Raw genomic sequence first — 15,460 nt, 5'->3', positions numbered from 1 at the left:
TTTAGCTCGATTTAAGCGTTTTTGGAAAAACAAAAATACGGGTTTTGGAGGAAATGAAGTTCTATAGGTGTATGGTGTGTAGGAGCACGACGGGGTGCCCGAAAAATGAGTTTCCAGGGGGCTGCCCTCGGTGTGCGATCGCACGCCGATGTGTGCGGACGCACACTACATTGTGCAGACGTACAGTACCTTTGCGCGCCCGCACAGTGGGTCCATGGGGACCAAAATGGGCTTTTAGCCCTAATAAAGTGAGATTTCAATATTTTCGAATATTAGACCTTAAAAATGATTAAGGACCCCGATAATTCAAAAAGTAAGGTTTTAGCTCGGCGTTTTACTCGAGTAATAAGAATGGAAAATGTTAAGGACGTTATACATTTCTCGAATACGAGAAGCAGAGTTCGATATATCGTGAATACGATAAAGGAACATCGAGTTCACGAATAACATTAATAATGAAACTAAACCCTAGAATTTGAAAGTAATATACGTATAACAATACGAGATTAATGTCCAACCATTAAACGTTAATTAATATGTATCAGACGTGTTAGCGAGCAGAGAGGTCAGTAGACATGGGATAGCGAGGGCATACTATCAGATCGACCACATCATTACTTGGATAGCGGTTACTGTGAGTTGCAATTTACTTTCGTGTGTTATCGAGTAAAGTTATTTTGATATCATATATAAACTGATTATACGCATCGCATTATATATATTTGAATTGCTGATATGCTATATGTTTTGATTGAATTTTGTATACAAGGACCTAGTATACGATCCAACGAAACTAGCTACCTATTGGGTGTCAATAGGCTGTGTGATCACCAGTAAAAGAGTCAGTCTAGTGTGTTTGACTATGAGGTATGATTTGATATTCATGCATGATATGATTTTGAAAGCTGAGATATGAATGCGATACGAGAGTGAACTCGGTTAGAGTGACCTGAGCCCCGTATCTAGTAGGTCGGACCTACCAATAGGTTGGACCCATAACTTTGGAATTAAAAGATATGTCACGACTGACGTGGTTGCACTCTCGGGTCGGACTATTTGGATCAGTATGATTTGAATAATAGTAAATTGAATTATACTTCAGGATTTTAGTTTCGAAAGGATCGAGTACTTGTTCATATGTATTTTTGTATTAATGTTGATTCGAATTGCGATGCTATGTTTTTATAATAATACCGTTAGTAAATGCAAACTTACTCAGTATTTTCCTAAATACTGACCCCTCACTTTTGATGTTTTTCAGGTGCTTAGTGTGTGGATTTAGCTAGAAGCCAGTTTTGAAGTCCAGAAGTCAGCTGCGTATGTATAATTTCCTGAATTCTGTGAGTGCTGCAGTAGTGGTCCCGCGTTGACAGAGTCGTAGCCTAGATAGCAGTACATTTTGAATGTACATATTACTTGCTGTCCTGTTTATATGTTTTTGATAGGCTACATGAAGTATGTTTTGTTCACGGCCCCAGATGCCGGTGATATATTTTATTACTCTAACTTTTGTATATAGTGCCGCGAGGCCAGTTCATACAGGGTACGGTAACTAGAGCCCGCGGGGTTAACAGAACAGTTAGTGTAAATAATTGTGTATAAATGCTATGTATATTTGCTTCTGTTGTGTTGTGTTATTTGTTTATTATTTGCGAAACATTAATAGTGGTTTGAGGCTTGCTACGGGTTCCGGAGCTACCAATCCCGTTCCCTAGCGCCGGTCTCGACTCAATATTTTGGGTCGTGACACTTCCCGGCACTGAAGTGCCCAACAGAACTTTTATCACATCCTTTATCTCATCATATCACAATTCAATCATTTCATCTCTAAACCATTTGATATAATCAATCCTAGGTAAGAAACTGTCAACTTCCTTAATTATTGTCAAAATTTAATTTTTAAACTGCCTCATCAAATATAACCAAATACTAGCAAACATATATTCAACATATCTATATTTCTTAATTTCACAATCACATAGCTTATTATGTATAGTACAATAAAAACAAACATACAATATTATACTCACTCAATCCACTAGCATATAATTAATCATGTACCACAATAAATGACAGTTACATAATAAAAAAAAAATCACATTTAAAAATTAATTAATATACATAAATATAATTAACTATACTTACCTCGATCGCGTAGTAATCTTACCATATGGTGCTATTCGACTATTAACTTTATCCGCGTCTCCTAAAAAAATTTATAACACATACTATTAATTAGAAAAAATAACTAAAAAAGTCAAAAACTTTTATGAAAGTTTCACAAAAGTCCAAACCTTTCCATTTTATCCAATTTGTCCTGAAATGCAGGATTTCATTTTAATTATGTCCAATTAGGCGATTTAGCTTATGTGGCGCTGATGTGTGGCATTGCCACATTAGCGCCATATAGGTGCCACATCGGTAAAATCGCGTAGTTGGACATAATTGAAATGAAATTCTGTATTTCAAGACAAATTGGATAAAAGTTTGTACTTTTGTGAAACTTTCATAAAAGGTATGGACTTTTATGAAACTTTCATAAAAGTTTTGTACCTTTTCAATTGTAAAAACAAATTGGATTATGATAGTGTGCTGAGACTGTGTGACGGCTAGAGTGAATATTGTTTTTGTTTCAACAAAAAATAGGTTACCCTCCTTTATATAAACAAATACTAAATTTAGGATTTTTGTTTATAAAACTTCCAACTTTACCCATTATCCTGTTACCATATTACCACTACCATTATTATTATTATTATGGATGTTACGCATCATTTGAGGAAAAGCTTCAAATGTTTCTGCTTATACTAGATTAACCCAAGAGATTTGACCATTTTCTTATTTTCACGTTTGATATTCACAATTCAAACATTTATCTCTGACCTGGGTTGGTTGTGAGAGATCAGAGACTTTACCAAACTGAATCAATGCACTCTCTAGTTGTCTTACACTGTCGACAACTTGCACGAACTCCATGTCTGTCTAGGTTAATAATCCTATAAATTGAGGTCATAATCCTATCACAAATTCATTTGGATTAACCTTCATATAAGCCAATATAAATCTTTATTAATACTTCTAACCCACGTTGATATTGTCTTTGTATAAATTTTCACATCATTAGCATATAGTTTCGCATATCAGTTAGTTTTGTTGCTAATTGATTAACATTAATATTGGGTTGTTACAGTACGCATGGTTCATGCACAATCCCAGCTTGATCTACTCTGGGTTCTTCTTGATCTCTACCTCGTCCAAGGCCTCTACCTTTTGGCTGGATTAGGTCATATCCACCTTCATTACCTCTAGCCTCCTCTCGAACCTCGTTTACTTGCGTACAACAATACACGCTCGAGCAGTTCTTTCCTCATTCATTTAATATGCAGGAATCTCGATGTGTTCCTTAAAACATAGCATACATAAAATTCATGTTCAAAATCAATATACGTGAGCCAAACTCTGAGAACATTCCATTCCTTTCGATCTTACTTGGCCATGTTACATATCTTAAGTCTCGAGAGTATTCTACTCATCGTAGACTTAGAAAAACTCAAAAACATCTAATCATTCAAATAAATTAATTATAAAGTACATATAGCAAGCCTCATGAGTATATAAATCTAATCAAATTCAAAAGCATATCACTCTTCTGAGTGGACATACTATAAAACATATCATGTCGTACCAAAACGCATTTACATATCCAATCAAATCATAATCATAATTTACACACGTTTTCATAAATATATGTTATGCTTAGGCATAGTGACAGATACAAAAATATTGAAGAGGGGGGCCCATTTTTAAATATTATATTATATAAAAATAAATAAAAAATTACATAAAAAAAAATTAATCTATACAATGGATCATAACATTCCTCTCCTATTTTTCATTTTTTGGAATCGTTGCATTATAGTCTCATTGGTGATGCATGCGAATATATCTTTCTCAATATAAGTTACCAAACAATCATTACATAACCCATCACCCATTCGATTACGTAGGGGACTCTTGATAATATTCATGGCAGAAAAAGCCCTTTCCACTATAGCAGTAGCAACTGGTAAAGTCAAAGACAATTTTATTAATAAATACACCAATGGAAAGACATCATCTTTTCTTGTCGCGACCATCTTTTGAGCAAGATTAGCAATTCCCACCACCTCAGAAACATTTTCATCCAAGCGCATATCAATAATGAAGGTATCCAGCTGACATTCAAGCTCAATTAGAGAAATTGGAGAAAAATCCTTTGGATAGAATCTTGCTAGGCATATCAGCTTATTTTTATCAAACGAAGAAAATCTTCCTTTTGGATCTAAGCATGCCATCGATATAAGCAAATCTGTATTCGCTTCATCAAAACGATTGTTCAACTCATGCAATTGTGTGTCAATCACTGAATAAAATAAATCGGCTTGATAATAATGAAGATTAGTAATTGCCTTAGATCTACGCCGTAACCTACCACGAATTGCATATACATCTTCCATACATAGTATATTTATGTCTTCCACACTGCAAAATTTAGAAACTGTAGATAACAAAATCTCCCAACCATTATCTCTCATCTCTTGTAAATGCAGCTTCGAAACCTTAACAAGATTAACTGCATTTATGATATCTTGATCCTTTTTCTGCAGAACTTGTGACAATTCATGTGTAATCCCTAATATTTTTCTCATAAGGTGTAGAACAAATGCAAATTCAAAACGGTTTATAATGTCTAACAAATCAACTGCTTCGGCCTTTTGTGCATCATCTTTACCATTCTCTCCAATGTATTCAAGAACCTCAATGATAGAAGAAAAAAGATGTATAATGTTCATTAGCGTACCATAATGGGAACTCCAGCGAGTATCTGACGGTCGTTTCAAAGACCGTTGTTGATTAAGACCCCTTCCAGTCTGTATTTCATCATTTTCAATTCCTTGAAGAATCTTCTCTATTTGCTTCTCTCGAAGCATATCCATACACTTACAAGAACCACCAACAACATTGTATAAACGTGCAACAGTATTAAAAAAAGAACTAACACTTACATGCTTTTTAGCAACAACAACAAGTGTAAGTTGAAGTTGGTGAGCAAAACAATGTATATAATAAGCTTGAGAGTTCTCTTTTAGTATCAAACTTTTAAGCCCATTGAATTCACCTCGCATATTACAGGCTCCATCATAGCCTTGACCTCTCAAACTAGATATGCTCAATCCATATTTGGAAAAGAAATAATAAATGCCTTTCTTAAGTGATGCAGCACTTGTATCAGTAACATGCACAAGGCCAAGAAAACGTTCAATAATACATCCACTTTTATTCACATACCGAATAACAATTCCCATTTTCTCTTTAATTGATACATCTCGACATTCATCAACTAGAATCGAAAAAACAATTATTCCCAATGTCTTCAATTATAGCATTTGTTGTCTCAACTGCGGCTGCATTGATGATATCTTTTTGAATATAAGGAGCTGTAAGTTTAAGATTCTCATGAGCATTACTTAAAAAAACTTTATTAATATCCTCATTGCATGAAGCAATAACTTTTAGAAGTTCAATAAAATTCCCTTGATTTAATGAGGTTTCTGTTTCATCATTTCCTCGAAAAGCCAATCCTTGCATCATAAGATAGCGCAAACAAATAATCGAGGCATTCAATCTACAACAATAATCAATCTTTGTTTGTTCAGATTGCTTAGAAAAAGATACCTCAATGTGCTGAGCTTGATTCATTAAATTTTGACAAGTCAACCTACATTTATTGTGATCGCTATCGCAACCTTTCTTTTTTGCGCCAGGAACTGAAACCTTCAGTTACAAAGGCATCATGACCTCTTTCAGTGCGGCCAGCTGAAAAAAGATAGCAATATAAACAAAACGCAGCATCTTTTGCGATACTATATTCCAACCAAGGCCTGAATTCATCAAACCAAGTGACAATAAATTTACGCTTTCGATTTCCATCCGTCTTTTGAGGAAAAATATGTTGTCGCGGTTGACACGATCCTTTTAATAAATATGCTCTACGAACTTGTTTTCTCACGTCAGATGGATAAGCCATTATATTAGGCCGTAATCCAGGATCACTAGGAAGATTATCTAAATCAATATTCATATCAATTTGTATTGGTGAAACAGGAATAGTAGGTTGGTCGTTTGATTCAACTTCAACATTTGATTGCTCTGACTGATTGCTTGATGAAATTGTTTGCTTAACAACAGTTGCTATTCTTCGCTCCATATCTGAAAAATAAAAAATTAGTCAAATAGTTGAGTAAAAAATTAATTTTGTACTAATTAAAATCTAAATACAATAAAATTATATAAGTTTAATTTTGAATAAAATAAAAATTATAAGGTTAATGGTTGATTGAGGTTTTTTTATTAATATTTGTGACTTAGATAAATCTTAGTAAGAAAATAATACAGAATTTCATCTTGTTTTTACCTAATAATAATAATTTTTTAATTTACTACTAGTTCTTAGATAAACAGTATAATTTAAATAAAAAAAATTAGCATACCTGTGCAAGATTCGAAATTGTCCGCTATATATATATATATAGGGATAGTAATATAATACAAATAGGAAAAAGAGGAATTGGCTTGTACCCCACTTAAAATAAATAAAAGAGGAATCGACTTGAACCCCATTTAAAGTAAATAAGTTATAATCAAATAGAAAAATGAGTTTTAGAATTCCGTATTTGATTTTGGAAAGCAATTTTGCTTGGTTCCCACTTTATTTAGATAAGGACAAATTAGGTAAGGATTATTTTTCTTTCAAAATTATTTTTAGGGGTCTCTAGAGATTTTTTGAGGGGGGTCCAATATCCCCCATTGTCTCTAAGGTCCATCTGTCACTGTTTAGGCACACATATAACTCATATCCTAATACCACATATGTAGGAGAGGACGTTTTGTAAAATGTTTGAAAATATGCTTAAAAGACTTGATTGGAAATTCTTGTATCCGCAATAGTTCCTAGGTACTTATCAACTCTTATTTCTATACTCCAATCACAAAAGAACAATGGTCTGGGACACTAAACCATTTTTCTAATACCAACTTTGTCACGATCCAAATTCTTGATTCGAAACTAGGGGTGTGCGTCGGTTCGGTTCGGTTCGAAAGTCAGGATTCAATCACTGACGCACTAATTCATTTGAAAGTTGTAAGCCAAATTACCAAATTTTTAAATAGAAACCAATTAATTTGTAACTGAAATATATTGGTCGATTTGATTTGGTTTCGGTTCGGTACATCGGTTTGGGCCTTATGAATAGGCCTATATCTGAGCCTTTTGCAAAGATAGAAATATAAAATTAACATAACAATTTACATGAAAATACTACATTACAATACAATGTGCAGTACCAAACTGCTAAATGATACAAAAAAATACAAATTGTATCATAATTTCTGCACCCCCCATACAAAATTATACAAATATTCTCTTATCATATACAAAAAATGATATAAAGTTGCTGAATTTATAAAAATTCCCTTTAGGCCTTTATAGAATCACAGTTCACATATATGACACAAATAATCTGTTTCAAAAGGTAAATACTTGGCAAGTAAAAAAATCAGAGTGTAGATTTCAGGCTATCCATATTAACAAGAACAGCCAAATTCTATTTGCTAATTGAACTTCAACTCTTTCAAATCAATTTAAGAATAAGTCATACTTTGGTAGCAGCAGGCATATATGCAGAGATCAGAGCACAAGAGAAAGGAGAGAAGCTGTGTAAAAACATGAAAAAAAATACTTAGAACATAAAAATTGTACTGAATTGAAAAAAATTGAAAAGCAAAGTTAAAAACTGAAATTGGAAAAGAGAAGTTAAAGTTAAAATAGAGGCTCAAAAATATATTTTTCCAGTTATTTGTAAGGCGAACACAATGATATAGTGGCTCAAAAAGGTGCCAATTCATCATATTTTTCCAGTCTCGATTAATGCAGTCTCGAGATAATTCAACCGAGTTAACTAGCATTAATCATTTTCTGATGCAGTTCCGAGATAGTTCAACCGAGTCAAACTAGCATCAGTCAATTTAAAGGATATTCTTTATGACTTCGTATCTTATTAAATATTGTTTGTATTTTATGTATATTTAATTATTATGACTGATGTACACACAGTTCTATCATTGCCCAATAGATAACTTGTTTTATCGGATCTATAGAAGGGTTTTAAAACATTTAAATACAATAAAACAATTCAAATAAAGCACTTTATAAAAAATAATGCAAGTATTAAATATTGACAATATTAATATAAACTTACCACTTACTATCCCTATTTTCCAAACCAAACAACGCTACGGCACGCTCCTCAGGAATACTTAGCAAAGAAATTAATTTATATCACTCAGAATAAGTTGATTATTTTTTAAAAATATAACTCCAATTAATAAATAACATTAATCCAAATGTTATCTATTAGCTATCCAATTTAGCTAAATTAAATTAATTATCGCTAAATCGATAATTAATTTAATCAATCACTTTTCCATAATTTATAATTAATTTTAGCTCAAAGCATTAATTAATTATCTAAATAATTAATGAGCTAACAATTCATTAGCTAAAACTAGTTTTCCAAAACTAGTTAACTAGTCAACTTCGGGATATTAAAACGTTTACTTAAAACAGCCCGTATCTAAACAGACTTGACATTCTTATAGCCCGTAACCCTGTCTATAACTTTCCTTTAGATTCTAAACTGAAATTTTCATCATAAGGTGTCGAAAATAGGTCCTGAAATTGATTCCCCAACACTGAGTATTTATGGCTGCAAAACAACCTATTATTGCTGCTGTTTCAAGCTGCGAAACAGGATACCTATAGTAGTTATACTTTAAAACAAATTCGATATTTATAAACCCTGTAATCCCATCTACAATATCCGTGAAGACTTCAACTAGTTTCGACCTATCGTTTGCTCACAATAAATTTCTAAAGTTGGATCCTTAACATGTTTGAAATCATTTTCTCAAACTTCTTATTTTTGACTCAACTTCAAGCTTTAATATCTTTTGATCTAACTTAACGACTTTATGATTAATTTGCGTACAACTCATCTATGTAATACTGTCTATGTACCTATTCATTTTCGAGTTAAATTTACTACGGTTTGAGGTCCGTTCTTATACGTGAAATAGCCTTCAGAGCTTGATCTTTGTTATTTCCAGATTTTATACTCTCAACTCACTACCTATTTTAATCAACCTAGCCATAATTACTTGTTGAAATCCTAATCCGAGAATCACGTTTCACTCTCCGTATATCCTTTAAGATATACCACTCGAATCTTTTCAAAAATCATCGCTCAAAGTCATCTAAAATTTGGTCGGAAGTTGTCATGTTGGACTGTTCTAGTGCAGTCCTCAAACTCAGTTTCATCACTCCGACAATTACGATACTAACATCAAAAGAATTACGTCATTACCTAAACTCTATCCTACATCCAAAAACTCCATTCTTGGATGATCGGGGACTGCTCAAGAAGTCCCCGTCAAGGACCGAACTCTGCTCATGTGAGCAGAGTTCATTTTACTCGTTGGAGCAGAACTGATTCTGCTATTTAAGCAGAATTTGTTTTGTTCTTTTGAGCAGAATATCGTTTGCCAGTACCCATTCCAACAAGCTTACTTGACGGGTATTCGGTTTCTAAAACATTAATCAACACAACCCTAAAAAACCTCACTCAAACATCAATATTGATATATCTCAGATTTTCAAACATAAAACCAAAGCAGAAAATCATTCACTTGAACTTAGCAAACATCAATTAAATCTCAACCGAATTGAAAATTTTAAGTTATACCTTGAGCTCGTGTGTGTTGGCATTGTAACCGAGCTGAAATTACCGAAATCGGTGGTCAGATGGTTGAGCTTTCCTTGCCGCCGTGGAGTATGTGCAAGGTTGATGGTAATGGTGTTGATGTTTCGGTGAAGTGAAGAAGAAGAAGGTTTGGGATTTTGATTTTTTTTTAATATCTGATTTTGATCTTATTTTAGCTAGAGAAATTTTGAAGAGGTGGAGGAGTTTAGGTGTCATTTTTTTATTGAATTTGTGGGGAAAAAATCCATATAAATGCTTAAACTAGGAACCTCTTACAACCATATCCTTAAGCTTTCAATTCCTCCAATAAGATACCAAATTGATTTGACAATAAAACGGAACCTTGGTGATTATTCTTTATCAATGAATAATGGACTCTGTCGCATTATTTATTTATCTGTATCCAAATAATTTATTTATATCATTTTTCTTTTTCCGATAATCTAATTTTATTTAATTAAAATCCTTTCATCCAAATTTATAAAATTTGCTCTTAGCTTCTTAATTTTATTTTATGAACTTTATCGTAAAATTTATTAATTTGGGACTTACCAATTATTTTATTTTAATTTATCGACCTTTCTTTTGTCCTGTTAAATTCCAATTTATTGAATAATAAATTCCACTTAATTTATTATTTTACGATAATTTTAATAAACTGCTTTTGTCTAACTTTTATTTCTTGAACTTAATTCCGATGTTCTTGATTTATTTCTCGTACTTATGCCTCGTGGCATTTTACTTAATACTTTTAAAAGTATGGGAGCATTATACAAATTCAATTATTTAACCTATAATAAAATTTATTTCACAATGAATTTACCCTTTACATAATTACATTTTTAAAACCCCGATTTTTAAAAACGTTTGATTCATTTTTTTGATACTTTATAATTTTGGAGAATTTCTCAAATCTCCTAATATAATTCAACTCATGTCCATTTTTAATCTAGTATCGTAGTTCTGCTAATTTTTCTTAATCATATTCAATATTTAATTTAACATTTCCAATTAAAACACAACATACGTGGCAAAATCAACATTTTTAAAATTACGGGGTACTGTAATAAAGTCAAGATAACTAAATGTAAGCGAATATAAATCAAACGAGCAACTTTTTAAAGAATAATTTTGAATTGAATCGGTCGACTCGATGGTGGTTGGTGGTAGTGAAAGATTAGTGATTTTATACAGATGGTTGATTTAAAAATAATATGGAATGATATATATTACTACTTGTGAATGACATATAAAATGTTGACATGTGAATGACAGATGATATATTATTAATTTTTTTTTTTATATATTATACACATTAAATAGAAATTACAAAAACTTTTCACTCAGTGGTAGAGCATATAGTGAATTACTTACAAGTCATGGGTTCAATATTAAATGTGAACAATTTTATTTAACTATTTTAAATGTTGACCGACTAGTGTTGAGTGTGTCGGTTGACCGGGCTGGATCTCTGGTGGTTAGCCGCAGCATCTCCGACGACAGTTTGTGGTGGTTGGTGATCGGGCAAACCGAATCGAAGTTGTAAATTTGTATAACCAATAATATATTGACATGTGTAAGATTACAATTATCCTTATTTTGTTATGAATCCATCTTTTTTTATGAGTTATGAGTGATTTGTAAAAAATATTTTTTTGGGAGTGATTTTCATCACATATTTATTTTGTTGGGTAGAAATAAGGAAAGTTTAGGAATACGTAAAAATTATAAATATTAGTAAATCTACCTCAAAAACTGAAAGTTTACAAGCATACCTAAAAAAAATATTTACTTTTTTACCCCGCAATTTATTTTTGGCCTAATTACTCAAAAACCCCCCACCTTTCACTTTGTTTTCGTTTATACCCTGACCTAGGAAAAATGTCATAAATACTACTGACCTTGTCATTATGTTTCGCCCGTACCCTCGAGGTATTAAATTGATCTCTTTTCATTTGAAAAAGAGTTTAAAATAATCCTTCATTTTTAGCATATATTCTAATTACACGTCAATGTTATTAATTATACAAAAACACCTTCTTCTTTAAAAAATTCAACTAATAATAATAATTTAATTTATATTAATTATCAATAATTTGTTAAAAATAAAAAACCGTAAATTTTTTTACATCAGACTAATTAATTTCAACATAATACCGTACTTTAATTTTAAAATCTATTTTCAATTTTTTTTTTAAAAAAAATTAAAAAAAATAGCTCCTCCTCCATGGGAGGAGGAGCTTCTCCTTCCTTCCATGGAGGAAGGAGCTCGCAGCTCCTTCCTCCATGAGGAAGGAGGACGCTGCTCCTTCCTCATGGAGGAAGGAGCTCGCAGCTCCTTCCTCCATGAGGAAGGAGGACGCTGCTCCTTCCTCCATGAGGAAGGAGCACGCTGCTCCTTCCTCCATGTGAGGAAGGAGCAGATCTGCTCCTTCCTCACATGGAGGAAGAAGCAGATCTGCTCCTTCCTCCATGTGAGGAAGGAGCAGTGCGAGCTCCTTCCTCACATGGAGGAAGGAGCAGCTCCTTCCTCCATGGAGGAAGGAGCTTATTTTCGTAAAAATTAAAAAAAAATGAAAAAAATAATATTAGCGGTTTTTTTAAATAGGAGTACGGTAATAAATAGGACTTAATAAAACTATGTTATTTTATTTATTTATTTTATTTAAATTAAAAAATTAATTAATTTTGGGATTTATTTGAACGTTTTTAAAGATGAAGTATTAGTTTGTACATTTTTTAATAGAAAAAGGTATAAAATAACCCTTAAATTTAGTTGTTTTTAAGAAATCATCTTTTTTTTGAAATTTGGGGTACGGGCGAAACATAATGACAAGGTCAGTAGTATTTATGACATTTTTCCTAGGTCAGGGTATAAACGAAATCAAAGTGAAAGGTGGGGGGTTTTTGAGTAATTAAGCCTTTATTTTTTTACTCTGCAGTTTAAAACAGTTTCAAAAAACACAATTTGAAACTTTTTTATAAAAACGTTTCAAATACAGTTTCTAATAGAGTTTCAAACGGTTTGAAATACAGTTTCTAATAGAGTTTCAGACAGTTTATAACGATTTCATAAAAATAGAGTCTCAAACGGTTTCAAATACAGTTTCTAATAGAGTTTTAAACAGAGTATTTTTAAAAAACTGTTTCAATTACAGTTTCAAAAGGTTTCAGTTTTTTTAAAAATTTGACATCTTTAAAACCGTTTGTAATACAATTTTAAAAAAATGGAGTATTTTTACAAATTTTTTCGAGTAAAAAAAATCGGAGTAAGAAAATAGATTTTCAAAAAAAAAAGTAAAAAAATATTTTTTTAAAAAATAGAGTATTTTTATAAATATTTTAAAAAACGGAGTATTTCTTACGATTTCCCTAGGAAGGGAAATAATAGAAGAGGAAATTACAGCATTTACCAAAAAAAATGAAAATAATTACAAAACTACATGTTAACTTTTTTTATTTACAAAAATATTAATAACATTTACAAAAGTACAAAAAAATAAAAAATAATATTAAACATACGGTGTATAGTGTGGGTATAATATCAGTATACTAATAAACTAACATTATATCAACATTATATCAACATTATACCAAAATTATACCGACATTATACATACTGAGATTTTATTTATATTAAATGAAAATTTATCAAAATTACATCAAATCGTATACTAAAAATTAAATTAATAATATACCAAAATTATACCAACAGTATACCAAAAGTGTACACATCAAAATATACTGAAATTTTATTATTATATCAACATTACACCACATCGCATACTAAATATTAACCTAACAATATACTAAAATTATACCAACAATTTACAAATTCTCTAGTCATTACCAACTATAGTGAAAAGTACATATAAAAAAAATATACATGTTATCAATTAGAAAATATATATAAAAATTTATAATCGATATATCAAAAATATACTGAAATTATACCAATAATAAACCAAATATTATTTTTAAATTATCTGATTTACAGTTTTAGTATTCCAAAATTATACCATAATTATACCGACATTATACAAATCGTACTTTTGTAATTAATTTTCATTTTTTGGTATTTTTGTAATTAATTTTAAATCAGTCGTATTTTTGTAAATAAAAAAAGTTTACAGGTACTTTTGTAAATATTTTTAAAATTTTGGGTACTTTTGTCAGCGTCCCATAATAGAAAGAGAAAATTACGTAACAATTACAAAACCGGGCCTTTCTTTCCTAAATACCCACGCCTATTTAAGTTTTCACCACTACCTGAGGAGTTTTACATTTATTGGCTGAGCTGGCTAATTTATTTCTTTTTCTACCCATTTCAATCTCTGCTGCCACGTGTTTTAATTACTGGTGCTTTCAGTTCTAATCTCTATGCACCTCGAAGAAAAAATCCCTAAAAACTTGTTAATTAATCTCTCCTCCATTCACTCATAAAAAATGGCGAGCACTGCTTCTTAAGATCCAAGATTCAACAAAAATCTACAAGAAAAAAAAGAAGAAAACGCATCTGATGAAGACACTGAAGCTCAGATCGCGTAAATTTTCAAGTTTGAAGAAGTCGACTTCTCCACCGGAGAAGAAGAAGAATGACGCTATTCTCGATCTGTATGAATCTTCCTTCTTAGTTTGATAATTTTTACTTTTAAGAAAGAAATTAGGTTTTTTGATTGAATTTAAATTTGAAAGGAAATCGAAGCTGCACCAATTTGATAAGTAAGGAATCAATGGAAGAAAAGAGGAGCAACAAGTATGAAGCTATTGAATCAAAGATTCTTAAGATCTGTGCTAATTATTTAGGTATTGATTTCCTGCAAGTGTCCTATTAGCAATAGATTTTTGCATGATAGTGTTTTTCTGGAATGATGATATAATAAATGAAATTTCTTCAAATTGCAGATCATGACCCAATGGAATACCATTCATGTTGAACAAATTGCTGCATCATCGGTGGCTCACCCATGCTTTTTATGCCATTAATTTATACAACCATACTATTGTTGAGTAGTTGAGATTGTTATTTATATTTTTTGAGCAGTAAAATTGTTGATTTGTTTGCCCCTAAGTTTATGAATTCTTGGATGTTTAATGCAGTGGGAAAACTACACATGTACTGTTTTTTAGATGTATAAGAAATATTTTTGAGATATACTATATGACTTGTTTTTGAGATACTTCTAATACATTGATGATACGTGTTCTTATCTTTTTCAATTATTTTAACAAAACTAATTTTGTAGATACACCATTATATAGTTATTGGTTTAATATATTGTGTATACATTATTATATATATTAGATACATTTATGATGTATACATCGTATATATACATCACCGATATATTGTAGATAAATCGTCGACACATCATAAAATACACCATTAATACATTGTAGATACATGTTTTTTTTATTATTATTATTTCAACGAAATGAATTTCGTAATCATTGGTTACAATTTTTTAGAATCCATTTTCTAACTCAGAATGATTATTTTCGACAAAATAAATTTTAAAATGACTGGTACATGTGCGTATTAGTGATATATAGATGATACATCTCCAATACATAGCAGATACATAGACGATACATGTTTAATT

General features: G+C 31.2%; 1 protein-coding gene and 1 long non-coding RNA gene across 2 annotated transcripts; one reads left to right on the top strand and one right to left on the bottom strand.

The window, feature by feature from the left end:
* Nucleotides 1–3,869: 3,869 nt before the first annotated feature.
* LOC126672671 (uncharacterized) lies at nt 3,870–5,345 on the bottom strand. Its single transcript, XM_050366625.1, has one exon. The coding sequence runs from the start codon at nt 5,343–5,345 to the stop codon at nt 3,870–3,872; it is 1,476 nt and encodes a 491-aa protein (XP_050222582.1).
* Nucleotides 5,346–14,172: 8,827 nt separating this feature from the next.
* On the top strand, nt 14,173–15,037 carry LOC126674766 (uncharacterized). Its single transcript, XR_007639619.2, has 3 exons — nt 14,173–14,471; nt 14,553–14,663; nt 14,763–15,037. It is a non-coding gene; the product is annotated as an uncharacterized LOC126674766 (long non-coding RNA).
* Nucleotides 15,038–15,460: the final 423 nt, after the last annotated feature.

The sequence above is a fragment of the Mercurialis annua genome, linkage group LG3 (assembly GCF_937616625.2).
Source record: "Mercurialis annua linkage group LG3, ddMerAnnu1.2, whole genome shotgun sequence".
Lineage (NCBI taxonomy): Eukaryota > Viridiplantae > Streptophyta > Magnoliopsida > Malpighiales > Euphorbiaceae > Mercurialis > Mercurialis annua.
This window is presented reverse-complemented; position numbering and strand designations above follow the sequence as displayed.